The sequence below is a fragment of the Pipistrellus kuhlii genome, unplaced genomic scaffold (genome assembly GCF_014108245.1).
Source record: "Pipistrellus kuhlii isolate mPipKuh1 unplaced genomic scaffold, mPipKuh1.p scaffold_m20_p_1, whole genome shotgun sequence".
NCBI lineage: Eukaryota > Metazoa > Chordata > Mammalia > Chiroptera > Vespertilionidae > Pipistrellus > Pipistrellus kuhlii.
In genome coordinates this window covers 9,115,586-9,133,909 of record NW_023425404.1, presented here as the reverse complement: position 1 = coordinate 9,133,909, position 18,324 = coordinate 9,115,586, and the positions used below count along the sequence as shown (strand labels likewise).

Genomic DNA, 18,324 nt, shown 5'->3' with positions numbered 1-18,324 from the left:
ATCAAAGCACACCAGGATTTGAACTGAGACCTGTTTGTCTCCACAATGCCCAAATGGACAATTTAGTATTACAAGAACTTTGGAGTTCTAAGGTATCTTGTCTCCCTTGGGTCTTGATGCCCCCAAAGAGCATGTTTCTACAAACATTGGTGTTGATTCTCCCACTACTGAACTCAACCACATGCAAATGGTTTGATAGCCTGTTTAATAAAGGAGTATCTTAAGGACTGCTATTGTAGCAATCTATCAGGCACAGTTAATGGCCCTGCTTAGTTATTTAAGCAGAATGTTTTATCTTCCCACCTCTTCTATTTTGCCTTTTTTTCTTCCTGCTGCCTCTATACCCCTAAATCTAACATCCTGAAAGGGGAACGTGGCTGAGGAATGATTCAGAGCTCTCTAGAAGTCTCTTTGGGCAGATACAGCTTCTAGAAATACCTGGTGTGGGCTGGAGGAATGATCAGCTCTTGCTATGGAGTGGCCTCTGCCAGATACTGAGGCACAGCTCTGTCAGGTCAGTTTCTAGATTTTTCTGGGACAAGAACCCTAAGGAACTTCTAGAACTTTATATATGTGATGGCAGCAAGTTAGAGGCACAGAGGATAACTCATAACCCACTCATGGGGTAATCAGGAGATAGTCACTCAGCTATCTTATGGTTCCAGGATGCTCATTGAGCTTGCAAACTGAATTTGGGTTCCATATGACCTTGAGGGACTTAGGTTTCAGTGAAATGAAAGTTGAACTGGGTGGGATTCAAGAAATATAGGTTCTTTTCTAGGCTCTGTCCTTGAACTAGTTGGGTAACCTTGGGCAAGTCTCTCAACCTCTTTCAACCTCCATCTTTTTTTTTTTTTTAACTCTGTCTTTTTTTTAATTTTGTTGATTATGGTATCACATAATTGTCCTCATCCCCCCATTCCCATCTCAAACTCCTCCCCACATGCATTCCCACCCCCCTGTTGTCCATGGCCACTGGCTAGACTCATATGCATGCACACAAGTCCTTTGGTTGATCTCTTCCCCTTCCCCTCACCCTCCCCTACTTTTCCTCTGAGGTTTGAGAGTCTAATCACTGCTTCTCTTTTTCTTCATCCTCCATTTTAACAAAAAAGAATTAAAATAGATAATGTCTATGGATATCCTATACCTATCATTCAATGATTTTAAGTGAGTCACCCAGGAATGCCGGATGGCCAGTGGTTTCCTGAAGCAGCCCCCAGTTCCTTCTCTGTTGCTGTCATGTATCCTCAAGGCTGGAGTCCACCCAGGGGTTTTAATAATGCTTTGGGCTTCTCTTAGTTTGGCTTCTTTGGCATGGTTCTGTTTTACATTTGAGGGTAGGAGGAGGAGATTGTATTCATGGAGATTATGAGAATGAACTGTTTTTCATTTTCGAAAGTTCATTGGCTTAATTCAAATATCACCCTTCCCAGGGCTGGATGTCTATTTGCAGATATCAAAAGTGATTTCAAATGGCAATTCTTATCATTAATGATGGGGTGAAAGCCAGGAGAAAAATTAAAGGGGGAGGCAGAATTTTAATTTGTCTGGCAAATGATCTACTCAACACACAATCTCTTGCACACACACAGCTGTCTGTGATGAAGAATGGTCATCAGGGATGCTGGGGAGGGAATTATGAATGTTTTCTGGTCTTGTATCCTTCAGTCCTCTGTGACAAACAATGCTGTAACTTGCTCTTAATTTTTATGCATCTTTTCCTTGTTCCTTAAGGGAGTGATTTATTACCTTTTTTTTTTTTTATTTCTATTGGGAAACCTTGCTTGACTTCATGTCCAGTGTCCTGTAACTGGAAGGACGGAGGATTTGGTTGGATGTTGGTATGCAGAAATAAACCAGAATATTTTAACTGATATTCTTGCAGGGTTCCAGTCTGCTTGGCTCTTTGGAGCCCTATCTGATTCCAGGATGTTGTGCTTCCGGACAGATGTGAAGCTCACCTCTCTTGCTACATGCACAGTGAAAAGGGAGCCTCGCCCCTCAGCTTGCATGGGTGGATTTTGGGTGAAGGTAGAACTAAATACCTAGAAGTTGAGCACCTTTGGGGTCTTGCATGAACTTGATAGTCATGCAAGGGCACATTGCATTGTGTGTGTGTGTGCTGCTAACACTCTTCTTCCTTTTTCTCTCTCTTTGTCTCCTCTCCCTTTCCCTCTTATTGAAAATGCTGCCACAGATGTCAGTCAAGGTCCAGGTGAGTCTCTGTGTCTGCACAGCTGCTGTGCACATCCCCCTCTGCCAGATTGTGCATGTTTGACCCTGAATGAGACCCTTTCTAGGGATGCTAAGCAGAACTGAAGTCTAAATAAATTGCATTTTTATTGATTTAGAGTTAGAAGAAATGCCTTGAATCGCTGGATTTGTATTGGTTTTGAATGTGGTTGCTATACTTATGTTATCATTTACTTCTGATTAATATTTCTGGATGAATCAAAGAAGTACAAAGTGGGCATTATTGAAAATATTTTTTAAAAGATGTTAAAATATATATTCTTCAATTTAATAAATATTTTTCTTTGTCTTCCATAAATCTATTTATCTTCTATGGCTTCATGTGATTGACAGTTAAAGATAGCACATACTCAGCATGGAAAATATGATGTGGGTGTAAGAAGGTTTCTTTCTTTTTATTCTAACTAATGGCTTTTCTACAATGAAATTAGTAATTTTTTTCTTGGTTATGCAACTAATACATGCTCACTGTAAAAATAAAATAAACATACTAGATTTTATTTTTGTCAATGAACTAGTGGAGGAACCATCCTTATGATAATTGTGCATTTCTCTCTTTTAAATTCATAATCAGCCAGTGTACTAATTTTAAGCCTTGTGTGTACAGACTACATCTATATGTATACAGACTCATATGAGAAGATACAACCATTTGTAGATAAGAAGTGTCAAATGATTTAGACTGGTTTGGAGATTATTCTAAACTGGCTAATACTTTGAGTTAAGAGGAATAACAAGAAGGGAGTATTTTTATTTTATTTTAGATAATTCCACATGTTTTCTTGATCAGTCCTTTCAACATTTAATTCTTGTGATATCAATATAAGATAGGTATCCACTTAAAGGTGAGGGAAATTTAGGGCCCAACAGGTTAAGCCAGAGGTCATAGGGCTCATCAGTTGTAGCAATGGGATTTAAGTCTAGGACTTTCTGACTCCAAAGCCCATACACCCTCCATTGGAACACACTGAGTCATGTCACTGAAAATTTTCAGTGATTGAAGATCTGGTAAGTTTTTTCTAATGGGTCTACTTATTTTTGCTTAGAGGTAGTGTGACATTTTCATTATTAGCAAACCTCTTTCCAAATAAAGTTACCCTTAATTATTTTTGAGTACCTAAATTAATCAACTACACTTAGGAAGAGTTTCTTATCATTAACCTGTATGAGATATTATGCAACATAGGAGAACAGTACTATTATATTATCCCTAGTTAGTACACAGGGTTTTCCCCTCTCTTATCTTCTGTCTACACCCCACCCCTTTGAAATTAATAGTTTGAACCAAAGCACAAAACAGCATTTTCCAGGAAAATACCATTAAATTCTCTCTTTCTGTTTGAAAATATTTTAGTTAATTTCTCACTCAGCGAATTTTTATTGAGAACCTGCTAAATACCAGGCACTCTTCCTAATATTAGGGACAAAAGAGTGAACAAACAGAAGGGTCCCTGTCCTCATGGACCTTTTATTCTAGATGGGGACAGACAATGAAATAAGGAATTATATTAGAGAAACTTATGCACATGAGAAATACAGAATTTATTCTTATATTATTATTTGTTAATTATTGTATTATTTTCTATACCAACAACTGTGAACCTACATTTACTGACCACACACACACACACACACACACACACACACACACAGAGATACATATTATGTACATATATATTGTATCAAGTGGTGGGTGATAAGTGCTGTGGGAAGCAAGTGAACATGAAGTTGTTCATTTATGGAGGGTGGTCAGAGGCCTCTCTGCTAAGATGATGTTTTCTGGGATACCACAAGGAAGTGAGGGAGTAAGGCCAACACTTCAAGTGCTGTTTGTAAAAGTGCCACTTGCCTAATGCCTTCTCTTCCTAGTTCCCAGCAGAGATGCAGCCCGGGGTCCCTACATAGACCTCTGGGTGCTGACATCCAGCCTGCATTCCTCTTGCCAAGCCTGTGCCTGTGGGGCTGCCTCTGACCACTGGGCACTTTTTTCTAATTCTCACAAACGCACCCATATTGGTTGTGGGTGAAATAGCCTGGGGGATGAAATGCTGTGGACCCGTGGGTCCCCCCAGTCTCTTCAAAGGGGCAGAGGTCAGTGGTGAGCCTGCCTTAGATAACAGCATCTATAACTAGCACCTTTTCAATTTCACGGCCATTATCACATTTTATTCTCCTTACCACCCTTTGAGGTATGTCACCTGTGCTTTATTTTCCTGAGGCCAAGAAGTTCAGTGCTGTGCTGATGTCACTGAGCTACTGAACAGCAAGCCAAGAGGGGATTCTAGTCTAATTCTAAGTCACATATTCCTTCTGTCCTTGAGGTGTCAAGAGCTGACTGTCAATCCTGCCACCCACTGACCCCTTGTTTTGTTGTTGTTTCTGAGCCTGAAGCAAATCATGAATTCAGAGCTTTCCCTGGATGTGGCAGGAAGCACTGGTTAAGGTTAGGAGGCAGCCTCCCACCTCTCCCACTGCTAGCCAGGTCTCCTGGAGCCAGCAGCTCTGTGGCTCTGAAACAAGAAGCCCTCAGTGGCACTCTGCTGTTTTCTTCTTCACTTAGGAAGACAGATTTAGGATTTTATGAGCAAATGTAACTGTTTACCCAGGGGCCACTGGAAGATTATAAGGGGGTGATTGATTAATTTTACATGTTGGAAAGATTGGTTAGAAGGAACGCTACTATAAAACACAATCAGAGATGGGGCTTGGCAGACAACACTTTTCCCAAGGTCTAGGAGGTGGGCTGGGGACTTGGAGAGAGTATCCTGGACAACCAGGAGAAAAGGGGCAGGCCATATGTCACTGGACTTCTGTGTGGTAAAATCCACAGCTCCTCCTTCCAGCCTCTGGAAAGGAGGTGCAGAATCACAAAGTAGCAATAGGCATTTGTGGTGTGCTGACCTGCAGTTCGAGAGGGGCACCCAGCTTTGCCATCTCCCATAGGTTTGACCTTTCATATTCACCCCTCTGGGCAGCTATTGCCATCCTCTCCACAGGTGAGGAAAGGGGCCTCAAAGAGGGTCAGTAACTGCTCACTGTTGTCAGCTGCTGGTACAAGACCATGACCTCAGGCTGGTCTGTTTCCAGAGCCCATGTTCTTTCTCTTCGAAACCCTGGCATTTCCAGGGCAGAGCTGTGGGTGCCTCTTACCCGCGTTTGCATTCCCAACTCCTCTCATGGTACACACCACATAGTAGGACCTTAGAAGTGTTGTTTGGGCAGAAAGTGTGGCTGCAAGCACCAGGAGCATTGTGAGTCCTTAGGGTCATGAGGCATGTTGGGCTCAGAGGGTGGCCTGTCCAAGGAGTGCCACTTCTCAGCAGAGGAAACTGAGGCCTGGGGAGGGGAAGAGACATCTCCAAGGCCATGGCATCCATTTGTGGCCTTGAAGGGTCTACTGTCTGGCCCTCATCCCACACTTCTGGCCCATTGGGACTTGTCCTTGGTTTTCCTGGGCTGCCTGTGGGGCAGGAGGGGACTGTTCCAGCTCTGCTGTGCTGTGCCCTGTCCTCAGGCCTATCCTCTCTTCCTACTAGTTTCAGAATTCTCAGCCAAGGGGAGAGGAAGCTGTTGGAGGTAGGGGTGGGGGTTTGATGAGAGGAGGGATTAGGAGGCAGGGAATAGTGCAGGGGCCTGGGGTTATGAGACCCCTTTCCCATTCCCCCAGCTTCTCTGCAGATGGGAGGGGTTGTTTATGACACCCCTATGACAGCCTCTCCTCTGAAGGGATGATTTCTCAGGCCTTGTCTGCTGATTAGAGCTGGAATTTAAATGAATAACTGTGACCTTGTAGAAGTGCCCTAGTTATATCAGAGGCCTGATGAGGAAATAGGCCTCTTGCCTCAGTCCATCACAGCTCGGCAAGTGAGGGAGGAAGGGCTCTTGTCTGCCAGGACCCAGAGGAGGTCTGAGCTGCTGAGAGCCACGACTGCCTTTGCTCCAGCCTCCCTTCTGCCTGCTCTTGATCTCTGCCCCCTTCAGTTTAAGTAGTCTCAGGCTGTCCTTGGAAAAGGGACCTAATTGTTTGTCCTCACCCTTGCCCTGTCTCCAAAGGGCCACTCAGTCCAGCCCAAGGGACACTTCTAAACCCCAAGTCTGGATGCAGCATCTCACTTGTCTGCCTTGTGTTTATGGGCGCAAAGGGTTTGCCCTGGACACTTGCTGCTCAGAGGTAACCTACCCACCACGCAGCATCGACTCACTCAGGAGCTTGTTAGAACAGCAGAATCTCAGGCCTCACTCAGACAGATCCCCCAGGGGATGCACATTAACGGTTAAGACACACTGACCTGAAATTCCCAGCACCTCCTCCACTCTGGAGCCAACAGGGCTGTGTGCACTGAGGAATGTGTAGTCCACCTTGCTAAAGCCCAATTCCTGGTTTTGCTGGTCACAGCATGAAGTATCCACTTTCTGGGTTGATGGGATGTAGTGGGGAGGAAGAGAATTGGGAAGGGAAAGGGAATGATCATTATTGACCACTTAGTCTGCTCAAGTCACTGTCCAGGCCCTTTCCAAATACAAGTTTAGGTAGCAAGAAGCAAGATAACTTAGGATAGGGCAGGTCCCACAAGTTGGACTCCCAGGCCAAGTCCAGCCCACTAACTCATTTCTCATGGCTCAGTGAGGGGGTGTGGGTTGTAGAGAAATCCACACTACTGTGCACCACTGGATTGGAAAGGGGCCTTGGGCTGGTCTCAGCTTCTAGCCAATTTCCAGGCTGGGGCCTGGGAAGAACCCCTGGGCTCCCAGAGCAGTTCTTGAAGAGGAAATGTGTGTAAAGAGCTGCTCCCAGCCTGCCTTCAGCTTTGGCTAACTTAAGAAAGCAGATAGCTGGGCCTTGGGAACTTTTTCTAGGTCTTCTAAAATCTCCTGCTTTATTGTTTTGGCAAGGCAGACTCACTTATGGTATGCTGCTTATAATTCCATCCTGTTTCCCGGTTCCAGAGGGCAAGGTCAGAGATGGAGCAGGAGAAAAAATCATTAGAATTATCCTATAATCTCAGTGGCATAGTACTAACCCATCCTGACCCTTCAAATGTTTGGGGACTATATTTGTTGCTCCAATGATGAGGGGGCATTGGCAAAATTTAGTAGGAAAGGTCAATGAATGCTAAGTGTGCTAGAATGTGGGTGAGGGTTTCATTTAAAAATGTGTTGTCAAAATGCCACTGGTGAGACCTAAGAGAAACCATTCTAGGTTTTTCCCTTGCACAGGAGGGGAAACAGGCATGGAACTTTCATATAACTCAGCTAAATCACACAGCTTATTTATGGCCACCATGTAACCCCTCCCCACCTGTAGATCTGCCTAGGGAGGTCTGGAAAGGATTTGGAATGAGCTAGTCAGTTTGTGGGGTTAGGCCTCAAGAGGAGTGAAGGGATGGAATGCAATTGAGAGCTAAGGACAGTGGGTGCCCTTGTGGGGACTCTGACCATGGTGGGAGGTATCTGAGGATATCTGGCATGGAAGCTGCTTGTGCTAGTGTTGACAAGAGAAGGTTGGTGAAGTGGAGAGAGGGCCTAGATTTATAGTCTCCTAATAATGACAGCAAGGACTACAAGCTTGAAAAGCCCTTCCCATGTGCCATGAACTGTGCTAAATGCTTTCCGTATGTGGCTTCTGATGATTATCATGTTGATGCTGAGAAGGTGGTTTACAAGTTGGAGGCAGGTATTTTACAGGAAAGAGGCACAGGAAAGTTAACTTGCTCAGAATCCCACAGCAAATAAGAGAGAGAGATGGGATTTAAACCCAGGGCTTAGATTTTTGAGAGCAAACTCTGGTAAGCAGCCAGATCACCTGAAGGACTAATGAATGAGATCCCAGGGGATTCCAATATGACCAAAGATGGAAAACCACTATTTTAAAGAAAAGTGAGCCTAAAAGTGAAAGGACTGGAAAGTTTTAGCTTTGACCATTATTTTATAACCTTCATACATTAAGGGAGGTTGGGATGAATGATCTCTTTGTCTGGGTTCCCATGGCACCTGAGGGCATGGGGCTGGTAGAGACATCATAATAATATACTATAGTCAACTATATATTATCCCCCACATGCTCCTTATTGGCTAGTGTGAGCTGTTGAAGGACAGGGAGTGTCTTATTTTTTGACAACTTTTCTATGCCTACATCTCCACCACCTGTCATATTATATGTGCTCATGAAGCTTTGTTGTTAGAATCAGCATTTCAGGAATGGAAAGAACCCAAAAGGTTGTCAAGGCTCTCTGTGTACCTAATTTCTGAATCTCTCCTATAAGAGTTTATTTAGAGTTGGCTTGAACCCCTTTAGTGATGAGCAACATATTACTCCTTTAGCCATTCCATTCCATTCTGACATCACTGAGTGTTCACAAGTTCTTCGTTATTCTGAGTCACTATAGCTTTCACCACCTGTATTGCTTCCAGCCCTTGGAGACACAGAATAGATCTAATTACACTCCCAGTATTTGAAGACAGGGCTTTTGTCTTTAAGGATTTTCTTTTCTAAAGCTTAAAGCATCTCCAGTTTCTTTAGGCATCCTATACAAAGGTTTTAGTTTTCTTTTTTTTATAACCCAGGTCATTGTTCTCTAAAAATGACCTTTTTGGAGGCATTATTTCCAAAGAAGGATGCCCACATCACATATGGTATTATGGATATGTCCCAACCAGTTCATCACAAAGTGGTTTCATTACTTCCCTTTCTAGACTCTTTACATCTATTAATGATGACAGCAGGCATTTTAGCATTTTTTCTTAATGACTGTAGTATTAAGTTGAACTGCTGCAAAGCTATCCTCTGCCCTTCTTGCACTGTGTAATCAATGTCTTATTTGACTTAAACTTGGGTTCATTCCTTGATTTTGTTCAATTCGACCCTGAATTTTTAAAATCCAGTATGCCATGATCTATTAGGGTATAGTTCTTTCATCCAGCACATCAGGTGTTTCTTTCTGCTTCATGTCATTAGTGATTGAAGAGCTATTTTAGAGAAGTTCATGATAAGTCACAGATCAAAGACTTCTTTGGGAAGATTTTTCTAAAAGTCATAATTGCTGATCCTTTAACCCTTTGAGTAACAAGCATGACTGCCTTCATCTCTCTTCCGTTTATGCTATTTCCATGTGAGAAAACCCTTCTCCCCCTCTAAAGAATTGGAATAGATTGGGAAGATGCTGCCAACATTCTTTCCTCTTCCCTATGGTTATGCCACACAGAAGGTGCTGGTGATTCATCGGTGACATTGGAAGAAATATTTTCTGTTCAATCCAGTCCCCCAGCTATTAGAACAAAGTTGGACATTTTACAAAGGGCTTAATGCTGAGGATGGAACACAGTGGCATGGAAAGGCAAACCTAAAGGCTGGACCTTAGTAGCACCTTTCTTGAAGAATTAGCAACAGGCTCTTTTCTAGAAACCATCATCATCATAATTTCAAATATTCAATTCAACCCCAATGCTGTGCAAGGTTCATAGGAAAGCCAAAATAACATATGTAGATAGGTGATCTTCCCATGTGAGCTCACGATTGGCATTAGGTGATTCATTGAAGTTTTCTTTAGTGCCTACCTTTTTATGGGTGGTATTAGTTTGAACCATCTAAAATGCTCATTTTGTAAGTAAAAACCCGTCAAATATCAGATGTTTCATATAGCTATTTGTCCTCATTGGAGAGCATCATACTTTATAGAAGTATAAAGTCTTGGAATTGGATTGGGTTTTTGGTAGTTATCTTTCAAAACCCCACTCTGAATCTCTTCTGTGGACCCACTATTCTTGCAGAATATACTTGCTCCTTTGTTTTGCAGGTGCAATTTCTAACATGCTTGATGGCATCTCTCATGTCTTTATCTAGCTCCCTCTTATTTGATCTGTGTGTAGCACTTCCTTCAGCCATTCAGCATGTGACCTGTTTTGGAGTCCTTACCATTCTGATTATTCTTTGGACACACCTCACCTGGTTCTTGCCCCTCCTAATACATTGCACCATTCTCTGAACCAAAACCCTAGGTTTAGAACAGTCAGTGTGGAGAAGAGATGGAACTATTGACTTCTTTTTATTCGGGGGGACTTGAGGGTGTTTTGCTTAAGTGCTGGAGTTTACATTTGTCCCTTAAGTTAAATTTCACTTTTGCCCATTCACATCCTTTTGGACCCTGATTCTGATATCTAACAAATTAACTATTCCCCTCAGCTTTAGTTCATCACAACAAGAAAGCATGCCATGAGTGTTCTCAGGCAAGTCATTGATCAAAATATTGAACAAGCTCATCCTCGCCTGAAAGCTACTGATGAACCCCTGATAGAACCAGGAGACCAAAGTCCACAATGAAGGCTGGGGAATTGCCAGGGAAGGGCTGGTCTGAGGCATAATTGTGGAAGAGGTGAAGGACCCACCTCTTTCCTTCAAGCATTGTTCTTCCCAACTCCACCCCATCCCCTGTGCCCTCCCTCCTGCCTTCAGTGATCAACTTCCCACATCATGACTGCATTGTCTCTGTCCTTCCTTTACTCTCAAGTCCCTACATCACCCCTATCAATAATGACAGATCTCCATTGACTTCCTAATGGTCTCACACACAGGACAGTGACAACGATTGAGGAGCTTAAGTGTGTCTTGTGTTCAGATTTCCATTTAATGAGGAAAGTGCCTTAATAACCTCAAGAAATGACCTAGGAATCGAAAGGATTTATGTTTTAGTAGAATCTGGGAATGGAAATTGAAGTTGGGAAGATGGTGGCTGTTTAGAAGGAGCATTCCCCAAGTTCTCATATCATGCTCCACCAGGGTCAGGGATGAAGTCGAATTGATATCCAGGCACTATTTCTGTCCTGAATTCTATAAGACATGTGTCTTTCCTTCTCTACCAGCACCAAATTAGACAGAATAGTTAGTGTCATGGTTACCATCAAAGCCTGGAGAGCCCATCTGTTGGCTTAGAATCCTCACTTCACCTCTTATTAATAGTGTGACTTTGGCTCTAGGCCTTGCTTTGCTTATCTGTAAAATGGAAATTATAGCAATGTCTAGCCCATAGAGTGAGGTTTAATGAGATGACACATAGCCATGCCTTGCCTATAGTACACAGTCAACAAATATTATTAACGTTAGAATTCTTTTTTCCAAGATAACTGAATTTCCTCTCTTTTAGGTGCTTAGCTTAAAATGCCAAAATGTGCATTTCTTCTTCCCCCTTCTCTCTTTTCCAAATTCCTGGTCACCTTACAGAAGTGGTCACTTGTAGCTTCTCTCTTTCTTAGTGCCATCCTCTATCATCCTCACTAGCTCCTTAGTTTCTCCAGAATGAATGTTTTCATTACCTTCTGATTTTTCATAATTACTCTTTTCAAAAGTCCTTGTGGCTTCATAAGAATTCAACATTGGCACTTGGCACTTGCTGTAATTAGTGACATTTAATTTCTGTACTTCAGTGTGGAGAAAGAGATGATATATGTAGATTTTATACTGGCATAAAAGTTACCCCAAATGAAAGAAAAGCCTTGGCAGTTAACTTGCTTTATTCTCCCCGCTCCTCCCCCGAATCTATATTTTCCGCATGAGTGACTTCCTTCCTTCCCTGAAATACTTTCCCCAATTTCCCAGCCAGAGTGAAGGAAGGATGGATATAAAATTATCTGAGGTGGGTGGGATTAGTATAGGTTTGAGGGGGAGACATTATTAGCTTACATGATGAAGGCCTTCACCTTCTGGCCTGGTCCCTGAACATTGCATCTTCCTCTTTTCCATTCCAGTAAATGGCTCCTATTCTCTGCATTAGTCATTCCCATGACAGGCTTCATGATGGCCACAGCCGCTTACAAATGGCTTTGCTTTCACAGCCATTTCCATTCTCCCAAGCTGCAAAAGCAACAAGCTCCATGGGGATTTTCCCAAAGGATAGCATGCAATTTAGAGGGCCATAGGTATATTTTGCATAAACTTTACATATGATTTACAGTCTGTTCTAAGGCAATTTCAACTTTGTATATCTTACCTACTGGTGAGCTTTTCCCCCTCTTGTTCTTATATGTATGCTGAGAACCTGTGCACCACACAAATACACAGACACAGAGGGGTGGAATATAGCTCTGGAAAGAGTGAGGGGAAGAGTAAAAAATAGCGGACACTTTGAGACTCAGAATGGCCCCTAGATCCAGCTAGGGTATAAGATCTAGATAGAAGATATTTAATTGCTTTCTAATTTTTTGCAATTATTATTAATTTTTAAAAGTGTTTTGGGATAGAAAGGTGCTAGCAACAGAATTTTAGAAAAGACCTAGAGTCTCTAGAATTTGTAGTTTCCAGTTTTTTTTTAAAAAATATATTTTTTATTGATTTTTTTTACAGAGAGGAAGAGAGAGGGATAGAGAGTTAGAAACATCGATGTGAGAGAAACATTGATCAGCTGCCTCTTGCTCACCTGCTACTGGGAATGTGCCCACAATCAAGGTACATGCCCTTGACCAGAATCAAACCTGGGACCTTTCAGTCCACAGGTTGATGCTCTATCCACTGAGCCAAACCGGTTTCGGCTAGTTTCCAGTTCTTAACACCACAGCTATGAGGATAGGTTTGTACATGAGATGATACTGATATTCCTGTTGTATATTCCTCTTCATGTTCTTTTTTGCTTTATTGCCTGCAACACAAGAGTTTTGACATCAGGATCCCTGATCTACATTCTTGGCCTAATATTTCTATTTAAGATTTTTATAAGTTGAATAATATGAACATTTGATTCCAGTTGCAATGCTGCCACTACATATGTAGCTTAATAAAACCTGCTAAGTACATATTTGAATTTTAAAGACACAGGTGGTGGGTTATTTGCATTTTAAAAGGATTCTTCCTTTTGCAAAAGGATTCACTGCAGGGTTCCATTAAATATCCAATGCCTCTTTATTCAATACTGCCTTTATCATACAATTTACTTTAACAAAATTTGAATTATATGCCACTTCAAGGGGTAGCTCTCAAGTGAGTTCTAGTAAGTATGGCAATCACTTGGGCAAACCATTTCACATTCAGATCTTTACACCACCTCCTCCCCAAGATTCTAATTCATTAGATTTGGGGTGAGACCCAGATCTTCACTGTCAAGCGTCCCCATGTGACTGATGAAGGTGGCCAGTAAAATACACTTTGGGAAATTCTACTTTAAAGAAACACATTTGTAGCCCATAAATGGGGCCCCACTGTAGGAGCTTCTCCAGAGCTTTAAATACTCTGACTATCAAGTGTTCTGCTTACTCTTCACTTGGTAAATATTTGAAATATCTATTTGGGTCAGATAAAGACTAATCCACCACCTCTCTTCTACTCACTCCTTCTCTCAGCTGCCAATAATCTTTACTCACAGGTACAAAATGTTTGTACTTTTGTTTTTAAATTAAAAGAATATTAATCTCCCAGCTTTATTGAGATAAAGTTAATATATTATACCATGTAACTTTAAGGTAAACATGCTGGTTTCATACATTTACAAATTGCAAACTGATTACCAACATAGTTAGCAAACACATCCATCCCATAATTATGATTTCTTTTTGTGGTGAGACCATTTAAGTTTCAAGTCTATAATACAGTATTATTATTATTCTTACATTGTTAACTCTCTGTTTTACTCTTAGGTACTTCTTGAATCTTCCTTAGTCTTATCTCTCAATGTTTACAACCCTCCTGTGAATAGTCACCTACTGAATTCACATACCTATTCTGTTCCCCTTTACCTTTCTACATACTTCACCTGCCTTTCCCAGACCTCCCCTCTTAGTGCTCTTGGTCTGGATGCTGAAGGCAATGGCTTGCTCCAGAAATATCAGGCATTTTTAAAGAGGTGACTTCTGTCAAAGTTTCTGTTAGCCAAATCTAGGGCCCGTTGTTCTCTCTGTCTACTATCCCCTCCAAATAAAATACCAAAAATTAATTTTTTACAAACAAAACAAATCATGAGAATGACTTGCTTTGGCACAATTCCACTCTTTCATGAATATTAATCCTAGGGCTCGAGAAACGAATGCCAGAAATATGCATTTAAAATATGGTTATGGTTTAATAAAATTTATTTAAAAAATAGACTCCATGACATTTATGGCCTATGTATCCATCTATATATTTAATATACCATTGATCTTTAAAAAGTCAGTTGCTTGACCCATATTTTGCTTCTGATTACTATTCTAAATTGCTAGTAATCTCCAAAAACATTTAGAGATTTCCATACTTCAGAGATTTTTCTCTTTTATTAACCCATATATCCTTAAATTTCACTATGGGTAAAAGTTCTCTGAGTGATCTGGATTTTGTCAAATATCTCCAGTAATAATAAAAGCCATGGAAGAGCAACTGACTGGTACAGTTGCTTATTGGTTGTAAATCTTTTCTTATAATAGGTTTATTAGAGTTTATACTTCCCTTGAAGTAATGAGTTCTTAATAACCTTGTTTGACTTCCATGAGAACATAGCCAGAGGTTGTATTCTTTATATTGGGACTGTAGTTCCCTCTTTAACCCATTCAGTGCTGGGCTGGACCTCTCTGATCAAGGGTGAGGGACTTTCCAGGAGAAGATGGTGGTGGAGAAGCAGAGGAGTATGACTGTCACTGAGCTAAGAAGAGGGCAATAGGGGACATCAGAACATTGTTTCCTGTTGTCTATGCAGCTCTTGCAAGCAGGAACTCATTTGGTGTGTTCAGTTTTTATAGAAAAGAATGCTGTATCTCAAATGAAAAAAAAAAGTTGGATGGTTATCTCTGGATGGTAAGATTATAATTATTTTTTTTTCTTTTCTGAATTTTCCAAAGTTTCTACAGTGACCATGTATTACCATTAAAAATAACTTAAAAGAAAGAAACCTATTTTGCCTAGCGTCTGGAGTCTCTTTGCCAAGGGACCTCAGCATTAATAGATTTATCGCAGATCCTGCCTATGGCAGGAAGCAGTGTGGGAGTTCTCATGATGAGGCCCAGAGCAGCTCAGCAAATAGAAGCCTGTCTTAGGCTGCAGAGCTGGTCTTTCTGCCCCATAGCGGGAAGGCAGTCTTAGTCCCTCTGCATGCTCTGAAGTGTGTGTGCCACCCCTCTATCCACTCAAGAATTAAGAGAAGATTGCATTGCATTGCATTTGGAATTCTAACTTTGTCTTCTTTCTTTTTTCCTTCTTCCCCTCTCCAAATCCCCCTTTCCCTTCTTCTTCCTCAAGGCCTCTCCCATCTCATGATGAGTGAACAAGGTAGGTGTGTTTTGCTTGTGGTGCTACAGCTGCCCCAATCGCTTGCCTTTGTGCCTTTGGCTGGTGGCTCGGACCCTCATCATCACTGCAGGCCATTTGCTGCCTGTTCCTTCCATCCCAGGCCAGGCTGGCAGCAGAGCCCCTTTTGGTAGGGGCACCTTTCCCAATGCATCGTGGTTTCCCCACCCCCATCATCTCCTTGGCTTTGCCATTCTGCACATTTGTCATTGGGGTGCTGGCCCTGCAGGGCTGCCTCTGAGAGGGAAGCATGAAACAAGGCATGACGGTGTCGGTAATGGGGGTGAATGAAGCTAATTTCAGAGCAGCAGAGCGTTTAACTTCCTCCTGCTCCTCCCCACGCCCCATGCTGGGGTTAGGGGAGAGGAGCTGGGCTTCTCCCAGAATTCCACTCTGAGGAAGGTTTGCTTTCTGCCTTTCCCTCCATCCCCACTGCCCTTTATAATGACTTTTAGCCCCTCATGGTGAAAGGCAGCCCTTGGGGGTTGACTGTTTTCAGTTTTGTATAAAAGCAAAACCACCAAGAGAACATGCTAATGTCCTCGTGGCAGGATTCTAACTCATTATACACCCTGAAGAAAACTGCATATAAAGATCTGTGAATTCAGCATCTGCAACGTAAAATATTCAAATATGCAGGGAATGAACTGTGCAGGAAATTCAGCTCAGCTAAGCACAGGGTGGGCTGTGAATGAAGCCTTTTTCTCCTAAATAAAAATTTTCCACATTATCAGCCTAAATCAGGATTTGAGAACTAAGCCTACTTAAAACTGTCTTTTCCTTTGCTGTTCAATTGCTACTATTGTGTTCCTTCTGAGACTTGGGATGATTGCAAGATTGGGCTACCTGCCTTGCCCTGACACGAAAAGACTGTACTTTAATCTCTCTTCTGTTTTTCCCCTCCAAAATACACATGGGGATCAGTGCCCATTTTGGGGGACCAAAGAAAAGGGGAAGGAAGGGTGTTTCCTTGTTCTGTTTTTCTTCATCTTTTGACAAAGGTGGGACAGCACTGAAGAGTTTCTCCATCTCTCCTGCCACCCCTACTCCCTTACATTGGATCCATCACATAGTGCTGCCATAGAGGGGATTCTGGTCAGATCCTGGAACCACCCAGGGCTGAGAAAAAAATTTATGGTGTCCAGGTAGCTGCACAGGTGGACAGTGAAGGACATCCTAAATGATAAGGCATGTTGAGGAGGAAGCACACTTTCCCAACAGAAGTGCATCCTCTAGACCTGAGCCAAGATCCATGATATGGACTCTGAATTTTTCAATGAAGACACTGTCTGGTACAGAGCAAGTGTCAAAGAGCAGAGCTGGAGGGAGGAGGTCATGTAAAATTTCAGGTGTTACACGAAGCTCTGGAAGAGGATGGGATGAAGCCTCTTCTCGTAGGTGACATTATCTGCCTATAAGGCAAAGTTATCTACCAATCGCAGATCACTATGAAATGGGTATGAGTGGGGATGCACTGAAGTTGACCTAGTGGCTAGGCAGTTTGAGAAAGGTAAGCACAACTCTACTAAGTGGGTGGAGCTGAGCTCTATGAATTGCTGGAATCCTCTGACCTAATTTTGATAAGTTACACTAGAAAAGGCAGACCCCCAGAGTTCTGATGAGAAAACCCCCTTTTATGTTCTCTCAGAGGTAATCCCAGCTGCCCTTTAGGGGTCCTACCAGCTTTTATAGTGGCTTAGTGTCTGAATGCATCTTATGACTGATGCCATAGGATGGAGTCTTGGCAAATGGGACAGGCTGGTGAGGACTTCTTTAATCTTAGTTAGGCTTGTTTCAGACCCACTAATGTAGCACAGGTATTTTGGAGGGCTAACTCCCAATGATGGTATGGTATGAAACGCATGTGGAGAACCTCTTTTGCCAACCTTGCCCAGTTTCTATTCACTATTGAGCTTGGGCACCCAGATTGATGTGTGCCTGAGTAAAGAACTCAGGCCTACTCATGTGAACATAGTCTGGGGGTTAAGTCAGGTATCGTCTAGAAAAAGAGTCTTTAGGCAGTAATATAGTGACAGAGGCACATTTGTGAATTCCTCTTTAGAAAAGTTTTCACGAAAGGAAGCAGAATTCTTCTGGGTGGGCAGAGCCACTGAGATTTTAAGTTGCAATTTGGCAGTTTAATCTGCTTTTTAGAAGGTCTTTTAACTACTTTTCTCCTCCTCTCATTCTCCCCCCCCACCCCCATTTCCCAGTCTCTTATCTGTGCTCACCCTGTGATGGTTAACTAAGAAACCAATTCTATTCTCCACCAATACTCCTTTCATTGTCCTTGTCATTTTCCCTTCAACATGAAAGAGATTTCTGTATGGTACCCTTGGAGTCTCCAGACTTTGTTTTCGATGTAAATAAATATGTGTGGAAATACGTTGTGTGTGCAACCTCCATACATGTATGTTACACTCTTGATTCTCATGATTCCTATTAATGTTGGGAAAATACAGCAGAACTCAGCTTCTCTGAGACTTTCCCTAGCCAATTTTAGATTGGTTAATTGTGTGGGATTTCACATACATGTGGTGGGCGATTTCACATACATGTGGCTGTGCAGTGCTTGTGCATGCAAACGTGGTCCTGTTTCCAAGGATGGGACAAGGGATACTAATGGGAAAAAGCTTAAACATGCTGCAGATGGAAGCAGGTCTCACTGTTATGGCTTGTTTAAGCTTCATATTGTGGATTTGTTTTGTGCTACCTTCTCAGAATGTTGTTGTGCTGTTGCAGTTACTGTTTTGTTATGTGTGTTACATTTCTTTGTGTTGTTTGCAGTGTCCTGATGTTTTGCTCTCCCTCCTCTCTTTTTTTCTCTCTCTTGC

The 18,324-nt window shown here is 42.2% G+C and overlaps 1 protein-coding gene across 15 annotated transcripts in view; it reads left to right on the top strand.

Moving 5' to 3' along the window:
* Positions 1-18,324, top strand: part of NRXN3 (neurexin 3) — a 1,462,974-nt gene that overhangs the window by 97,063 nt on the left and 1,347,587 nt on the right. For all 15 annotated transcript variants that reach the window (XR_006740652.1, XR_006740674.1, XR_004986670.2 and 12 more), the window contains exons 3-4: positions 2,201-2,218; positions 15,443-15,472. Coding sequence is in view for 11 of the 15 variants with exons in the window: in XM_036430072.2 (XP_036285965.1) it covers positions 2,201-2,218; positions 15,443-15,472 (48 nt within the window). In the remaining 4 variants the exon portion in view is untranslated. The remainder of the gene's footprint in view (positions 1-2,200; positions 2,219-15,442; positions 15,473-18,324) is intronic.